This window comes from Parasteatoda tepidariorum, chromosome 2, assembly GCF_043381705.1.
Source record: "Parasteatoda tepidariorum isolate YZ-2023 chromosome 2, CAS_Ptep_4.0, whole genome shotgun sequence".
Classification (NCBI taxonomy): domain Eukaryota; kingdom Metazoa; phylum Arthropoda; class Arachnida; order Araneae; family Theridiidae; genus Parasteatoda; species Parasteatoda tepidariorum.
The window spans coordinates 68,485,863-68,502,604 of NC_092205.1; the positions used below are offsets into that span (position 1 = coordinate 68,485,863).

General features: G+C 31.4%; 1 protein-coding gene across 5 annotated transcripts in view; it reads right to left on the reverse strand.

Annotated features, from left to right (window-relative positions):
- The window catches only part of LOC107437455 (nephrin), a 421,258-nt gene that overhangs the window by 13,305 nt on the left and 391,211 nt on the right, over positions 1-16,742 (reverse strand). For all 5 annotated transcript variants that reach the window (XM_071177693.1, XM_071177694.1, XM_043057060.2 and 2 more), the window contains 6 exons: positions 14,436-14,726; positions 8,329-8,616; positions 4,556-4,873; positions 3,558-3,686; positions 1,397-1,424; positions 1,176-1,267 (listed from right to left, as the gene is read on the reverse strand). In XM_071177693.1, the coding sequence (XP_071033794.1) occupies positions 1,176-1,267; positions 1,397-1,424; positions 3,558-3,686; positions 4,556-4,873; positions 8,329-8,616; positions 14,436-14,726 (1,146 nt within the window). The remainder of the gene's footprint in view (positions 1-1,175; positions 1,268-1,396; positions 1,425-3,557; positions 3,687-4,555; positions 4,874-8,328; positions 8,617-14,435; positions 14,727-16,742) is intronic.

Consider the following 16,742-nt stretch of genomic DNA (forward strand, 5'->3'; position numbering starts at 1 on the left):
CATGAATATCTTTATATTTCGTTTTGCTTCGTATTTAAATTCTCAAATTTTTATTTATCTTATTTACCAATATAGCGATTAACTTCTTCAATGTTGTGATCACCTAAGCTTGATGATGAGGAATTACCATTATTCTCTTCATGTCCCACGAGTACTTACGACAACTACAGCTCAAAATCGCTTGGGCGTTGTTTGAATTTGGAACGGTTTGTTTCAAGTTGTGAACGATACTGGATGACAGTTGAAGTCAATTATGATGTCCCATAAGAATTTAGGTTTAAATATGCTCCTTTAGTCCTGAGTATTTTTTTATTTTTATTTTATTTGATACGGAGTATTTTGATAAGTAAACAACAGTAGGTGTTTAGCTCTTTTGACATAAGGTGTTGACATAGGTGTTAGTTAATCAAACTCTTGTATTGCATTTTGGTTTATGTTTCGACGTTGTGGGAAAGATGAAATGACAATTGGGTGTAGATTTGGCAGTTTACGTTAAAGGGTTTACTTGTTAGTATTTTGTATGTTTTGATCCGGATACAGTTTTTTTATAAATATCACATACATTTTATTACTGTATATTCAGTTGCAATCAATCAATCAATGATAACAAACCGCAAAGTGTTGTTGATTATAGTGATGATTTTAGATGGAATTTTAAAGGAAATCAGTCTTAGTGGGAAAAATAACCTGATCTCGTCACTGGCAGCAAAATAACTCAGGCCCTCATTGGACCGGTATTCAAGAATCTTGGCTCAATAAGGGTTCAAAGGGTCGTTATTTTCCTGATATTGGTCCTTTATAGAATTATCTGATTCACCCAATATTTTCCAACCACTTTACAACCAATATGGGCCCTATATAGATTTTCCAGATTCACCTGCTATTTTATATTCATTTTCCAGCCAATATAGGCTCTATATCGGCCCCATAAAGGCTGATATTGGTCCTGTATAGGAGCAATATTAAAGAAATCGAGACATCCCAATCTCGATCACTCGGTGCATGTTCATATAGAACCAATATTGACCCAATTTTGAGCCAAACTGGAGTCAAGATGAAATTGTTGCTAGGGGTGCATAAGTATACTCTCGGATCTGGAGAAGTGCTTCTTTCTACTTTCCCTGGTCTTGAGGTTAGTTTAATTATCCTTTAATTCATTTATAAAACATACAAACCTTGTGATTCATTTGTATTAGGAATAACATCTGGACTTTCAACGGTAGAATCAGGAATTTCATCAGTATCCTTTTTGAGCGGCATGTCACATCTAGAAAATAAAATTGTCTTGTAATTAAAAACAAATTCAGACATTTAGTTTTGAAAATTAATATAATATGAAATATTATAATAACTGTATACTTAATATAATATTAAATATCAGAAAAACTTTACTTACTTTATAATATTTTCTTGAGTTGGAGGTCCTGAAAATAAAAATCCAAACATCGTAAGTTAAAATTTTAACATTTTCATCAAAACATAAATAATCAACTTTTGTTTTTCCCAAAAATTTCAAACTCAAAAATTCCAACATATGTAAGAGTTTCATTACATATGTTTAAAAAAGAAATGATCAAAAGAAATTTTTTTAACTCTAAATGTCCTAAAGTGAAATATACTTATTTGTTTAAATTAAATAGTTTGTTTTAGTATATTTTCAAAGAATATTTGTAACTTTATGAATAATAAACAAAAAAAAATTATCAAAAATTATTTATTTTTTTGTAAAACGGGAAACTACACTAATTATATTTGACTATAAGATATATTATATCATACAGTATATGCGTTCACAGTATATGATTTGAGGCGCAAGCAAACAGTTTTTGCCAACTGATCACATCGGAAACAATTTTTCAGAATATTTACCCACATCGCTCAGGCATTTATCCTAACTAGAAATCAACTTGTTTTTCCTTCTTTAAAGAAAAGAATTTGCTGCCAGCGGAAGCAGCAAATTCTGATTACCATTCTTTGCTTCGTTGTCGATTTGTGAGACGCAAAGCAGTTTTTTTAAATTTAGGGAAACTCATCGCAGAGCATTCTTTCTGCGATCATTTACCCATTCCTCTTTTTTAACCGAACAATCATTGGCAACAGAAGGTTACCCAATCCCTGCTTTGGCATGATATTCGTGAATTGTCAAACCTAGCTTTTGATCATTACATCACTCATTATATTTTTACCATTAATCTCTTCAATTTCAAATTTCAGATGGGTTCTCTCAAATTTCAGATAATGAAACATCTCGGCTTCAAGAAACCGTATTACAGAGTCCTTACAAGAAAATAAGGTGTTTTTGAGGTTAACAGTTGTAAAAAAAATATATATGATTCAGAAAAGGAAATTATGTTTTGCACTAAAAATTACCTCATTCATAAACTTCAATTTCAGCCTCATTTATACCTCACAAAATCAACCTCATATATAACTCAAAAGTAGTTTTATTTTAGATAGTAATTTATTATTCACACCTCAAATATACGTATTTGCTTGAAGTGTAACAAAAATAATAAATACATCTCAAAAACAACCTCCCTAAGATGGTTGCTCTAAAGTAGATTTTCATCAATCTCAAAACAACCTCTAGTGTAAATGAAACAACTTCACACACCTTGATTGTACACGAGGTTGATCTTTTAAGGTTGTTTTTGAAATCTGCTTCGAATAAACCTCAAATCAACCTTGATACCTCAAAAATACTTTCAATTTTTGTGAGGTAATACATTGGGATCAGCAATGGTCTTTGACATTTTGACATTAACACCATATAAACACGCGAAAGCTCAGCACAATCCAGCCAAAATGGCGTAAGTGGATAGTCGGGAGACGCATGCGCGTTTTGTCCGAAACTGCGGCTCTATCGTTGCGATGGCGGTAGAACAAAAAAAGTACTATTGTTTCAGACATGCTTTGTATTTACCAGTTCAAAGAGTTTCAGTCTATATCATAAAGCCTAAAGATACAGATGAATGCAATATTATCTTGATTTCTTTTACAAAAACATCGATATTTGATTTTATATAATCTTCCAACTTTAAATAATTAAGTTACTCAAAAATAAAAGTTTTTATTTCAATTGTTTATTAAAATTCAAAGCAATGGTTTAACATTAATTTTAATAAAATGTTTCGCTTTGAGAGTAAAGAGAAACTTTTTTTTTCACAAGTGGTGGAAATTTTTAATAAACATTTCTATTATATAAGATTTTTGACACACCTGTAGTAAATGTTATTAAGTTTTTCTCTTAACTAATCCATTTACAAATAAAAATAATTAAACACTCATTTATTTAACTTTACTTAGATGGTAAATTAAAACAAAATAATAAAAATAATATTATAATATTATACAAAGATTTAAACTAGGTCATCTGCAAAGTCAAGTTGTAAGGAAATGCACCATCTAGTGGTAGTTTCAGGAACTAAATTTTCTGATTTGTAAAATTACTAACATTTTAATAAGTCACAACCCGATTTTCCTGAAATTCTGTTACACATTTTGTGACTCATACTTATCATAATTTCCAACATTAATGATGGATACACTGTACTTACGTTTCTCTGGATCGGTTCCCTGTCTTCGCATGATAATGATAATTACAATAGCCAAGATGACGAGAACTGCGACAATTCCAATAAGAACTGCTAAAATTGGACTAATGTTGGTAACTTCTTCCTTTGGATCTGAAAAAAATGAATAGATTACATGATAGTGTCAATTTCTTCATCCCTTTTTAAGAATATATTTGCAGTATTACAGTTTAGTGGCGGGTAAAAAATTAAATAAATAAAAAAAGAATCATCATGAAAATTATTTGTAGAAAGTAAAAATGTCTTCTGTTTTTGTACACTTATTGCGCATTTATCACTACTTTGTTTAGTAACAAAATGCTACTGATGGGCAGCATTTTGAGCAACATTCCCATCACACATGATTTAGATATGCTGCTTTGCAAAAAATATCTAACATCTATTAATCCAAAACGTGTTAAGTCCAATGGCTAAAGAGACTATCTTAAATGCTATTAATACTTCTCTAAACCATGATGAAAATTTTCATAACTAATTCAGACTTATCAATAAATATATTTTTTAATCTACAGTTTTTAATGAAAGCTACAGCTTTGAGTTACAGCACCTAAAAGGAATATTTTCCTGCATGATTCTTCCTTCTATTCATAACGTGTTCTGCATAGAGCAACAAGGAAATATGGATTAAATTGCCAAGAATTCTCAACACCTGGATTTTTATTTTTAAACCCCTCTTACAGACCAGCAAAATTTTAACATTATTTTTCATTATGATTCATAATTGACTTGAATTAAATATATATTCTTCATATAAGAAAACACATTTGAACGTTTGTTTTTTCCTTCGGTGCAAACGGCGAAAACTAATACTCTTAAATAATAATCAAATTCCATTAAATATCTATACAATGCATTCTTAAATAACCAAGGGAAATTCGTCACTTTATTTTGCATCAGCTCATAAATGATATTGCCACAGGTGAATCATCTTAAAAAGCAAACTTTCAGGAAAATGAAGTTACCATTTGTGGTTTCCTTATCTGTTCTTCTCTCTGCTGGCATTAATGTGTTTGTCATAAGGGCTACAGAATTACTTCTTCCTTTGGCGTTAGATGCATAGAGGACTAGAATAAAAGATGTAGCAGCTGGCAAGTTGCCAACTTGAAATACTGGCATATCCTGTTGAGACTCGTTTGCCTGAAGGTGTTCTACAGCGGAGTTATATACTTCTAGATGAAAAGATTGTTTCATTCCACCGTCGTAACCAGCTTCGCATTCGACGAGTAAAAAGGAAACTGACTGATTTGATACCACGCAACTCTTTACAGACTCTGGTGGTCCTAATAAGAAAATGAGGATATTGAATGAAGAGTTAAGCAATAATGTAAAAAGGAAAACAGCTATTATCACATATCGAGAAAATAACATACCCTTAAGATCTTGTGTGGTAACATTTATTTACAGTAAACGAAAATTATATAGTTTAAAAACAAATTTTTTGCAAATGTATTATGTTTGTGTTAAATTCTTACTCGATATAAATAGATGCATTGATTAAAAAAAAATGCTTCACAGAGCGTCAAAGCTTCAGAACTAGTGCACACTGCAGATTTATAATTGTCTTACAGATCAAATAAGGAGAGTTGAATAATAGTGTAAAAAGGAAAACACTATCACTCATGGCCTTGAGATGTTATCTGGTTACATTTATTTACAGTAAAAGAAACCCAAGTAGTTTTATTTTTCACAGTAAATTATGCTTGTAGCTTGTATTAAATTCGTACTGAATATAAATAGATGCACTGTTTTATAAAAGAGAGCACTCAAGTTACAAGTCAAGTTTTAAAGAGCTCTCAAGTTACAGAGCCATCTTACACGGTGATGGGCATCTCAGATTTATTATTGTGTTACAGAAAAAAGTAATACCAAATGAAAATGAGTAAAGCAATAGTGTTATAAAGACAAAAAGCTATCAAATATCAAGAGAACAAAATAGCTCTGAGATCTTCAGTTCATGGTAATATTTATTTACCGTAAACGAAAATTAAATAGTTTAAAAACACATTTTTACAAATATATTGCGTTTGTATTAAATCTTTAGTGGATATAAACCAATGCATTGTTTAAAAAATACTTCACAGAGAGCAAAACTTACAAAACTAGTCCGCACTGTGAAGGACATCATAGATCTGTTATTGTCTTGCACACAAAATAAGATCAAATAAGGATACTGAATGGAGAGTTAACCAATAGTGTAAAAAGAAAACATTATCACACATCGAGAAAACAAAATGGACTTGAGATCTTATGTTATGACTTGCATTTACCGTTGACGAAAATCAAATAGTTTTATCTTTACAAATATATTATGTTTGTATTAAATTGATACTGGATATAAATTTAGGCATTGTTTAAAAAAATTACTTCTCAGAACGCCCACGCTACAGAACTAGCGCTCACAAAGACGGGCATCGCTAATTTATTACTGTCTTGAACACAAAATAATACTTAACTTAGAAAAGAAAATAAGTCAAAGATTAACGAAATTAAATTATATCTCATGTTTTAACAGTTCGTTGTTCTTCTTCAGAGTTCGCGTTAACACAATTTGATAGCTAATTTTTGATGGAAATTCATAACAGCAGGACGCAACTTTGGTAAACATACTAAGTTTAAGCGATCCAAGAAATTTCGAAGTAACGACCATTATTCAAGTACTTTCTTTTAGCAGTGCAATTATTTAATTAAGTCTTGTGGAATTAGACGTATTTGCTTTTAAAAACAAGCAAGTTTATAAAGAGCAATATTTGGAAACGAATTTTTTTGCAAGCATACGGCTAAATGTTGGAGATCAATACAGAGGTTTATGCCACTGTGAAGGCAAATAAGAATATTTTAGTAATTTTAATTTTTTTGCTTTAACATGTATCCACAGGAAATATATGATTAAGTTAAACACCACGTGGGATTCGATCTCTATTAGCTGAAAATGTTTGCTAAAACTTCAATAATGCATAAAGATGATTCATTTCCACGTTTAAATTGAAAACCCTTATTCACTCAAAATCGGTTGAATGTTGGAGCCTTATCGAGATTTTTGGACCATATTATATTACTTGAACATTCTTTCAATCTTAATTGAACCCAAGGATTATATAAAATTTCTTCAGGATTAAAAGATTAGCTATTTTGTTACGTTTTGTTGTTCATTGTTTAAATTGCAGCAAATTTCCGAGATAAAAACTTCAACAAATAGTAATGAATAAGAAACAAAGTATAAGTTTTACTTTCTGAACTAGCCAGCGTCTGAAATACCTAAACAGGAAGTGAGTGATCAATCTTTTAAACCATTTCGGTTTTATAAATATCAAGAGTATAGTATTATAGATGAGTGAAGGAAAAACAATGTAATTTATTGTGTTGATTCCTGTATAAAAAACTCAATATGATTTAGATTTCTTTTTGTTTAGCTGAGTATATTTGCAAGCTTTAAGACCCGTGTGGGTTATACACCTTAATACCACATGGGTTAACAACAATTTTATACAACATGGGTTATCCAACTTATTCACGGAATAAAATTTGAATTAATTCTCGTAAGGTTTGAAAACAACTTTAATTTAAAATATTCTTCTTTCCTTTTTTAACTTTCGGGAAAATATTTCTTTATGAAGAAAAAGTTCATTTATATGAAAAAAGAGTCTCAGTCATTGCAATCGTAAAAGTAATTAAGTAAAACGATATGAATTGCTACAAGAAGATCGATAACTTATTATCGCAATGCATAAGGATTAGAAATTATGTGAACAGAGTAGCTATTTTTAATACTTCAGTTATGAATTACAAATTCTTCTTCAAACAACCATGGAACTAGGATAATTGTAAATTATTTTTTATTACTTATCATGTTATATCTTTACCGATTATTATGGAAAATGCAAAGAAGAGTTTTGTTATTTTTTTTAATGAAAACAAGCTGAAATTGCAGAGGTATAGAGCTTTTATTGAACCATGATGATATAGTGGTTAAATGCACTACGTTTTTAATCTACAAGACCAAGATTCAAGCCACATTGGCGGCTTCACACTTTCAGTTTCTGGTTAATGGGTGCCAGTCACATAGAACAATCCTGCATTTTGTCATAAAACATGACCCTCATAGCATATAATGGGGCGCTCCAAAATAAGATTCTAAAATTTGAAAAGTTTGTAAGTGGAAATTTTGATTGTAATTGAACTGTCTCTTAAATGGAAGGCTTCCATAGTTTTCTATTTTTTCAAGATCAAAAACTTCCTATATCAGGCATTACGCAAAATATGGATTCGATGGATTATCTTTCTGATTAGACTAATAAATTCATCACATTATTTTACATGAAAGACTCTTTAATTACCAATAACTACCGTAGTTTTGTCGTTAGAAAACAGGAAATCATATAAGTGTAAAAAATTACTTACATTCTTTATTTACAGAAAAATATCATATTTTTTCACTGATGAAATCCATGTACCGCTGCCCACTTAGATATAATTTAAATCCAATAAAAAAAATCTTTTACTGTTTTCTTTTTACACATAAACGGTATCAGTTTCTTATTATTTTCTTTTCATATTACCAAACACGTTTAAAAATAAAACTAAAACGTGCAATAAGATTTATTTCAAGTATTTTTTAAATGTACTAGTTACTTTTATTCTTGTTGATAATACTACCGGCCAGTGGGATGAAAATATAGTTAATTACTGCTCCTAATAAAAAAAATCTAAATTTAATAGTGATTACTAAATCAGTTACCTGCTGGAATAATTCTAATAAGGCATGGATCTTTTTGATGGCCAATGCTGTTTTGGGCCCAGCATAACAGTGCCCCGTAACCTAGCATAGTTCGTGGCGTGTAGGTTATCGTGCTGACGGTCATATTTGTTGATTGAGGTGGTATATCAACGTTCTCAACAGTGTTGTTAAGGGACCACTTGAATTTGACTTGCGGTGGGTCTGCTTCAACTTCGCAGCTGACATTCAAAGCTTCGTAACGAGCCACCCCATGTACGGTCACTCCTGCATGCCGGCAAACGGGAGCATCTGAAATGAATGACAGGTTTTAAGACTTTTCTGGTTCAGTGTTTTTATTTAATCTTGTACACTGTTCTTTTATTTAATATGTACAGTTTATTTACGGAAAAAAATCCCCTTGCCAGAACGTCTAAGGTCATCCTAAGGTCATGCTATGGAAAAAAAAATGCGCATTTCACAGAGAGAAGATTTTTTCTCCCCTAACTCCCTTTATCACTTCAACTTGTCAAATATCAACTCTTGTAACCATTTGTAGTTTCGTCAACCTCATAGTCACCGTCACTGGTCCAGGTGAATGGCAAGTGGAGTTCTTTCTATAGATTACATACACAGCTTTTCTGTTTTAAAGTATATTATATGCATGAAGAAATAACTTTTCATTCAAATTAGAACCATTATATTGGTCGAATTTTCTTAAATATTAATATGGCATTACGTTGAATTTTATAAGTGTGCTTCTTAAACTTGATTACTATGGTTAAACTTGAAGGGAAATAAAGTTTTGCACCTTATTATTGATTCAGTAAATTTGTACCGAAATATTATTCTATCTATAATATGGTTCAGCATTTGGCCCAATTTTCTGCTGTAATGTTTTTTCTGGGATTTAAAAATTGTTTAATGATTTGTTTCATAAAGCCCTGATTTGAGTAAGTCTTAAGTCGTAAAGAAAAACATATTTTTAAAATTAGATTTCTCATAATCCTATCCGAATTTCTCTCAAATTACGTAGTTTGTCATTTAAAATTACATTCTTTAAAATGATGCAAAAAATTGTATACGTACAATTCAAAAATTTTTCAACTTTTATGAAATAAAAAATAAAAAGTAGTAATTTATATTGATAAATATAAATTTATATGAAGTTGTTTTCCCCAAGGAATTACCTTTGGACAAGGAGTACAGAACTTTTTTCAAATCCCTTAGAAAGTTCTTGAGATGTGACGAAATACGAAGGAGCAAAACTAACATTAAGTGGTGTAAGCATTAGACCGCTCTCTGACTGAACTATTGGGACCATATTTCCCAGATTGTGCCTAACCCCAATATTTTAAGAGTCAGAAACCCTAATTCATAAGTCAGAGAAAGTGCCTTTTTGTGTCTTATTTCGTAACTTAAAACATCGTCTGCACAGATCAATTGGAGTATATGATATCACCATCTCGAATTATTAAGAATAAGTCCTGGTAGGTGAAGATCCGGTCATTAGATCAAAGGCACCGAGCACATTGTACATCTCAAAACGATGATTTTATCTATATTACAAAAATCTAAAAAATTGCTGTCTTGAAATATTTGGTTGGCATTTTTAAAAGACGTTTGTTGCTATAATTTACTCTCATATTACTTAAGGCCATTTAGCAATTTACTTCCAATATAATCCATTAGAAGAAAGCTAGAATCCGATAAAATATTTCTGTTAAAATTATAACAGGAAATATTATTTTGAAAACTTCATTCAAACTATGTGTATATTTCATGAAAACGTGAATCAATAATACCTTCAAAATATATAACTAGATTTCAATAACTCTCTATGAAGTTCATCGTAATAGTAAATTTCCAATATTAAAACCAAATTTTATATAGCTGAATTTCTCTGGCTGTTTATAGTAATGCTTGGATTCCAGCGAAAATAATATATCGATTTTATGTAAATTGAATTATTTTTCGGAATGTTTATTTTACTCTAGAATATTATGTTCCTATTTTCAGTTGAAATAGTTTAGTAACGTTACCAACAATTCGAACACGAAAGAGAAAAGCTTTATAATTTCATGAAATATAGATTCTTTTATATTATTGGCTTAGTTATCAAAGTGGTAGAATACAAAATTATACTAGTATTAGACGTGTTAAAAGTTATTTTTAAAATTAAAAACAGTTTTTTTAGTTTTATGGAGCTTTACTTTTTTTTTTTAACTTTAAGAGCAAATCTTTACAAGTGCGCCCATAATTAAACGTTGATAATACATATTTCTAAAATCTTTGTCAAAAATGAATTTAAAAAAATGAGGTCGTAACACAACTTTGAGCTCCTGTTTTTTCACTCAATCACACAATCAGTTCTCTTAATCTTACTATACTCAATAGAGATTTGAGAGAATTTACAGTATTTTCGTTTTTTAAGTTTAAAGCAAAATTGGCTCCAAATGTGCCCATAATATGAGGGCGGTAATTACAGAATACCCTGTATCATTAAAGGTTTTATGTAATATCACATTGCACAGCAATTTAAATGAACCTTCAAAAGTTTTTTTGACAATAATTTTCTTTTTTTTTTCATTTTGCTAAACATACGATTCGTAACTACTATATTTTAATTTATTTTATAACTGTCGTTGAACAGCCGACCAAATTATGGGTTTACGACTACTGATGTTCAACTCCATTGCCTTGTAATTTTGAACCCTATCCAGAAAACAAGGGAACTCCTGGACAACAATATGTCAAAGTTGCAGGAGCTTCAGAAAATTTCGTTATGTTACAGGATGTAAAAATAATATTTATGACTATAACGTTTATGACCATAACGGGCCATAAAAATTGGCCCCTACATTAGGCAACTCTTGATTTCATAGTAAAATAAAGAATGTCTGTTTCTTTCCAGACAATATGAAACTGGAATTATCCATAAATCTACTATGTAGGATTTTGCTGCTGAAATAAATTTGGTACTTTTTAAATGATTCATAAACACAAAAATATTTTAAAAAATCTTGTTATTTTTACAAAATGTAAATTCTTTAACATTTTTGGGCAAATATTTAAATTCATAAACTCCGAGAATCTTAATCCTTTTTTTATTTTATATATATATATTTTTAGATTTGAAAATTAATATTTATATTTTTAATTTTATAAAAACAATGCATTCTGAGAAAAATTAATAGAAAATGTCATAATTTTGATATAATCAATTTAAAATTTTTGCTAGAAAATGCGCATTTTTAAATACATATAAAGATTTCTTTCACTGGAGAACATATAAAAATGTTACAACTGTCATAAAATAACACATTTTTTGGGCATGAAACTTTTATAACCAATACACTGAATAAACATCAAGAAAAAATGATTTTCAGTGACTGAATGTTGTGAACAACATGTCATAGTTGCAATAACTGCGAAGAATTCCTTTTTGAATCAGAATGTAGGAAATCATTTTTATGTCCATAACAGAGAGTTATTTGAAATTCATGCATGACCTGGCGTTGGCACCTGCAATATAGTCTATTCTTGCTTTCATTGTAGAATAAAGAATTCCTCCTTTTATCAGATACAATCTTTCCAGTTGGAAAAGAAATTTATGAAACTAAAAAAAGCTTTTTTTTCTTCATTTTCCGTATTGGCTAGAATAAATTTCAATTGAATTTTGAAAACAATTATTTCGGTATTTTTTCTCCTCATATTTGCCAGTTTTATCTCATCCGATGAATTCAAACTAAAAATATTCTTTAGAACTAAATAAAAAAAATCAAAACTTTTTTTTTCATCAATGCATTACATCTATTTCCCCAACTGCATTACACAGCATTTTCATTTTGTTTTAAGTTAGAAAGCTCAAAAATATATTAGATTCTAAGAGATGATATGAGTTAAAATCCATTTGAACTTTTGTGCTAGTGATTTGGACTGTAAATAATAAATGAATAACTGTTAAATGTGCAGTATATATACTTTTAGTTACAATTTAAGACATAGCCATTCAAACTAGGTTATGTGTCTAGAATTTAGTACGGTTTTGCACATTACAAATATATTATTACTAAACGCTCTCGAAAAATTTGTGACAGATTGAGGAACGAGCATAAAAAAAGTTCGTTGTATGTTCAGTTTGCCCCAAAACTTTTTTTAAAGAAGTTCATTTTAAAAATTTAAATTTAAGTATCATTTTCTGGATTAGGACTTTCAATAAAGCACAAACCCGCATAAATCGCACACTTCAATTGTGATTCTTGGGCACTTAAAACAGTCACACTTTCTTTCAAGACTCAGACAAAAGAGAACGGTCTGTCTCCAGGCATCAGCATTCCAGTAGCGATAAGGAACAGATTTTTGATGAAGGAATCCTTCAGAACGGAGTTAGGCGATTTCTTCCGGGTGTCTAGGATGGGAAGTGCGATTCACAATCGACAACTTTTTAATCTCAGGAGTCCAATGAAGTTTTTTCTTCAATCCAAGGGGGTGAAAAACTCATTTCTCGACGAAGTAGCAGTCACGTTAGGCCTAGTTCGCAATATTATAGTTTCATCCGCGAAGCCACAATCCTGTGCGGCTTGTAATACCGGTGGATCCCCACCGATATTTTTTAGTTACTTAGTAATCAAAGCAGCATGATTAATGAGTCCATGCTGTGTATAATCGTTTTTATTTAGTAGCGATGGTGAAATCATACATCTCAGCCCCCTCCAATCTGGAGATGGGGGGAGACACATATCCCGTCTAAGCTGACGGATTTTATTTAAGCATGATAAACAACAAAAAGCACGCGCAAAAACATTGCTCCTGCGTTATATGGGATGATTAAAAGTTGTGAAGAGGCCAGTCATTATTGCCTTTTTCTGTATTCTTACGCCTCATCAAAATTATTTATTACTCATAGCAAATCGTTTAATCTTTCCTTATATGGAAGTGAAGGATCTTAAAATAACTTCTCCTTCGAAGTATAAATCTAATTATTATTCATTGGCATGTTTTTAGCCTTGAAGTCCCAAAATAGAATTTCTACCCTTATCCTTTACCAAAGATATTTTATGAAAACGAATGAAGTTTTAATGCTTTTATTAATACAAAAGTATTAAATTTTTGTATTATATATATATATAATAAAGCCTATGCTCTTTGCCCCAAATGACAGAAAACACTTGGCTTTGACTGAGGTCTGTTTCGGGATTTTTCTGGAAAGAGTGAGTTTCTTCTTCCCGTCTCACGTTATCAGCTTTCTAAATGTTAAATGATTTTTAGATATGATCTTACACCATCTAAGATTATTCGAAGCTATTAACATCAACAAACCCATAATTAAATTTTTTTTTAACAAAAATGGTTTTGGGGAGCATAATAGAACGAAATATAATTCATTGTTTCTCTCGGAAATTCAATTCGCCAAGGGAGTGAGTATTTAGGATTGTGTTGAACCTCAAATTTCAGAAGAAAAAAAAACTTTAATGTGCCACTTGGAGGGCATAAAAGAAATCTGTTGTAACCGGTTGAGCAATATAACGAATTCAGTACAAAATATTAAAAAAAATTATAACGACATTCAGAAGTCTCTAATTAAACTAGCATTAACAATTACTCTAAATTTTATTGAACCTTTCATTCAATTGTTTCTTTTGATTAAATTGCAGGAAGGGTAGCAAATGTTTTACTTCAAGAAACTCCTAAATAGAATATTATTCAACTCCAAGAGACTCACTTTGTTTTATGATATAGATTGTTTATAGGCATTGATGTTTCGTGGTATTTCATGGCATAGATGTTTTGTAATATAGATTGATTTAGTCTTTCTTGAGATAATTTAATTTAATAGAAAATATTAATCACCACACTTCTTCGTAGGAAGAAACACAAGTTTTTCTGGAGTTTAGAGCAGGAGAAAATAATTATGTGATTGTTTATAATTCTTGCAAGAGACATAAACAAGAGTGATATGTCTGAATGTAGGACATAAATGGGGGACAATGTATAAAATAAGAAATTTAATTTAAACTATTTCTTCCCAGCATCTGTATTGCATGAAAAGATAAATGCACTTTTATGAAACATATCAGTATGAAAGAATTTTCCTGCATTTAAGCTTGACATAAATCAATATTACTTACATTTTACTTTCAGCATAACTTCATCACTCCTTCCTTCTCCTTCTGTATTGACAGCTATGCATTGATAACTTCCTCTATGTTCTTTTCGAACTCTTTGAAGAACTAAGGAATGGTTGGACACAATGATGCCAGCAGTTGTATTCCCGTAAAGGGGGTATCCCTCGAAACGCCATTTCACTTCATTCACCCATGGATTGGCTTTGACGTTGCATTCGAAAAAGACGTCCGTCCCTTCCTTTATGGCGTCTGCTTGAATATTCGCTCCAAGAAAAAGCTTCAACTCTGGCACAACTGCAAAAATTTTAGATCAAATCTTATTCATCTATTTTATTTATCTGAAAGTGCGTCTGAAATAAATTTGGTTCTGAATGCATTTTGCTGTGTTGTAAAAATCTTGAAATACATAAAAGTTTGACGGGTAAAAAGCTTTATATGATTTATTATATTACTATTCCTTATCAATGTAATAAATATTCTATCGTTTTTTTTATAAGTATGCAATAAAATGCTTGAATCTATTTCTAAAAATATAAGAAATATTTATCCAAAATTACATTAATTAGGTTTTTTAATTGTCGTAATATAATAGACAAGTTTGTACAAGTGTTGCTGCGGTAAAGCGAATCTACAGATGTCTAAGGAAAGATTCATATTTTTTCCAGTGGACTTAAGAAGTTTTGAGGTTCACTGATAAAAAGAAAAATCATGTCATGAAATTTCTGGTTACTGAATTACCAGAAGAAACACTACAGACTTTTTCTCTAAAAAAGCAGTTTAGAAAGTTTTCATAACAGAATCACAAGCGTGGTTTACGGTATATGTCTGCACAAGTGACGTCAAAGGATTTGAAGATAATTGTGACCAAGAAAAGTATATTTGCCGTGTCAAAGCGAATTATGGAATGAGTCGGTGTTGTCGTGTAGTGCTGCCATCTGTCTACGAGTTTGAGAACTGCATTTTAACGTAGCTTTTAACGTAGCTGCTTTTTAAACGTAGTCATCAATGATGTGGAAATGACGTCCATTAGTTGTCCACTGGGATGGAATCGACATCGTATTCATTGATGCTGAATTTCAGCGAGTTTGTGATATATGGGAATATTTACGACACTCCTAAAACGACATTGTGCATTCTTATACACGATGTCTTGCTTTTAACTGACCGCAATTTGGCAAACAATATTGGAAGCTTTAGTGTGGCTCCGAACCACGTGCTGGTTGTTCGTCCGGTTGTCCCGGGCACCTCTGAAGAGACTGAAAAAACTCTAAAAGAGTACATTGATCCAGCAGCGCTTGCTATTGGCGTCAGAAACATAAGACCAATCAAGGAAGGCGGGATTGTAGTTCGAATGGTTTCCAAGAAAGACGTGAAGAAAGTCCACGAGGAAATCGTAGACCAGGGTCAAACTGAAGTGCTCATTGCCGATAAAGAAATTTCCAAGAGTCATACTCCTTAACGTTGAGAATAAAATGGAAGAAGAAGAGCTAAAGCAGAAGCTAAGCGACCAAAATAACGAAATGGTATACGGCAAATTTGAAATCTGCTTTCCCATAAAATCCCTAAATGGTACCAATTGGGTAATCCAAACTGACCCGAGTGTTTTTAAGAACATAATGAGAAAAGGAATACTAAAACTTGGAAAATCCCTTCCGGGCTTGTCCCTTCGGAGGCCGAAGGGACAAGCCTGAGACGTCGGGGACAAGCTCTCATATTTCCCCTTATTTTGTCTGTCCTTAACATCAGACTCCCCTCTGTCACGTGTGCTCTCTCTCTTGGTGATTCTGACGTAGAAAGAAAGGCGTCATGTGACTGTTCGAGGAACAAGCTCTGTTCGTCGAACGACAGTGTTGCTTTTGTCGGGCGTGACTCGGGGCCATGAAACCTTGTGTCCATGCTCCGCCGGGTCCACCGTACGATTCGAGGGTTCTCCAACGATGGTTTTCAGTCTTCCCGGATGCCTCCTTCTGAGGCGGGTCATGTGACTGTTCAGATGAGTTCTATGTTCTGATAAATCCAAGATTAGAATTCGCAATGGAGGAAAATTTAAAGTTTATGGAGCGTAGAGATTAGTGGCACAATATTTTTGCTCCATTGAATCATTTTTGACAAGACTTTACTAGATTAAAAATTAATTTAAATTCCAATTTTCTAATATGTATAAACTGTGATTTACATTTTTGCAAAATTAAAAAATTATCAAATTCAATTTAATTCTTGTAAAGTTTTTAAAACGGTAAGAATGCACTTCTGGTAAAGTTTACAACAATTTAAATCAGTAGTGTTCGGGAAAATCTGAAGTTATTTTGT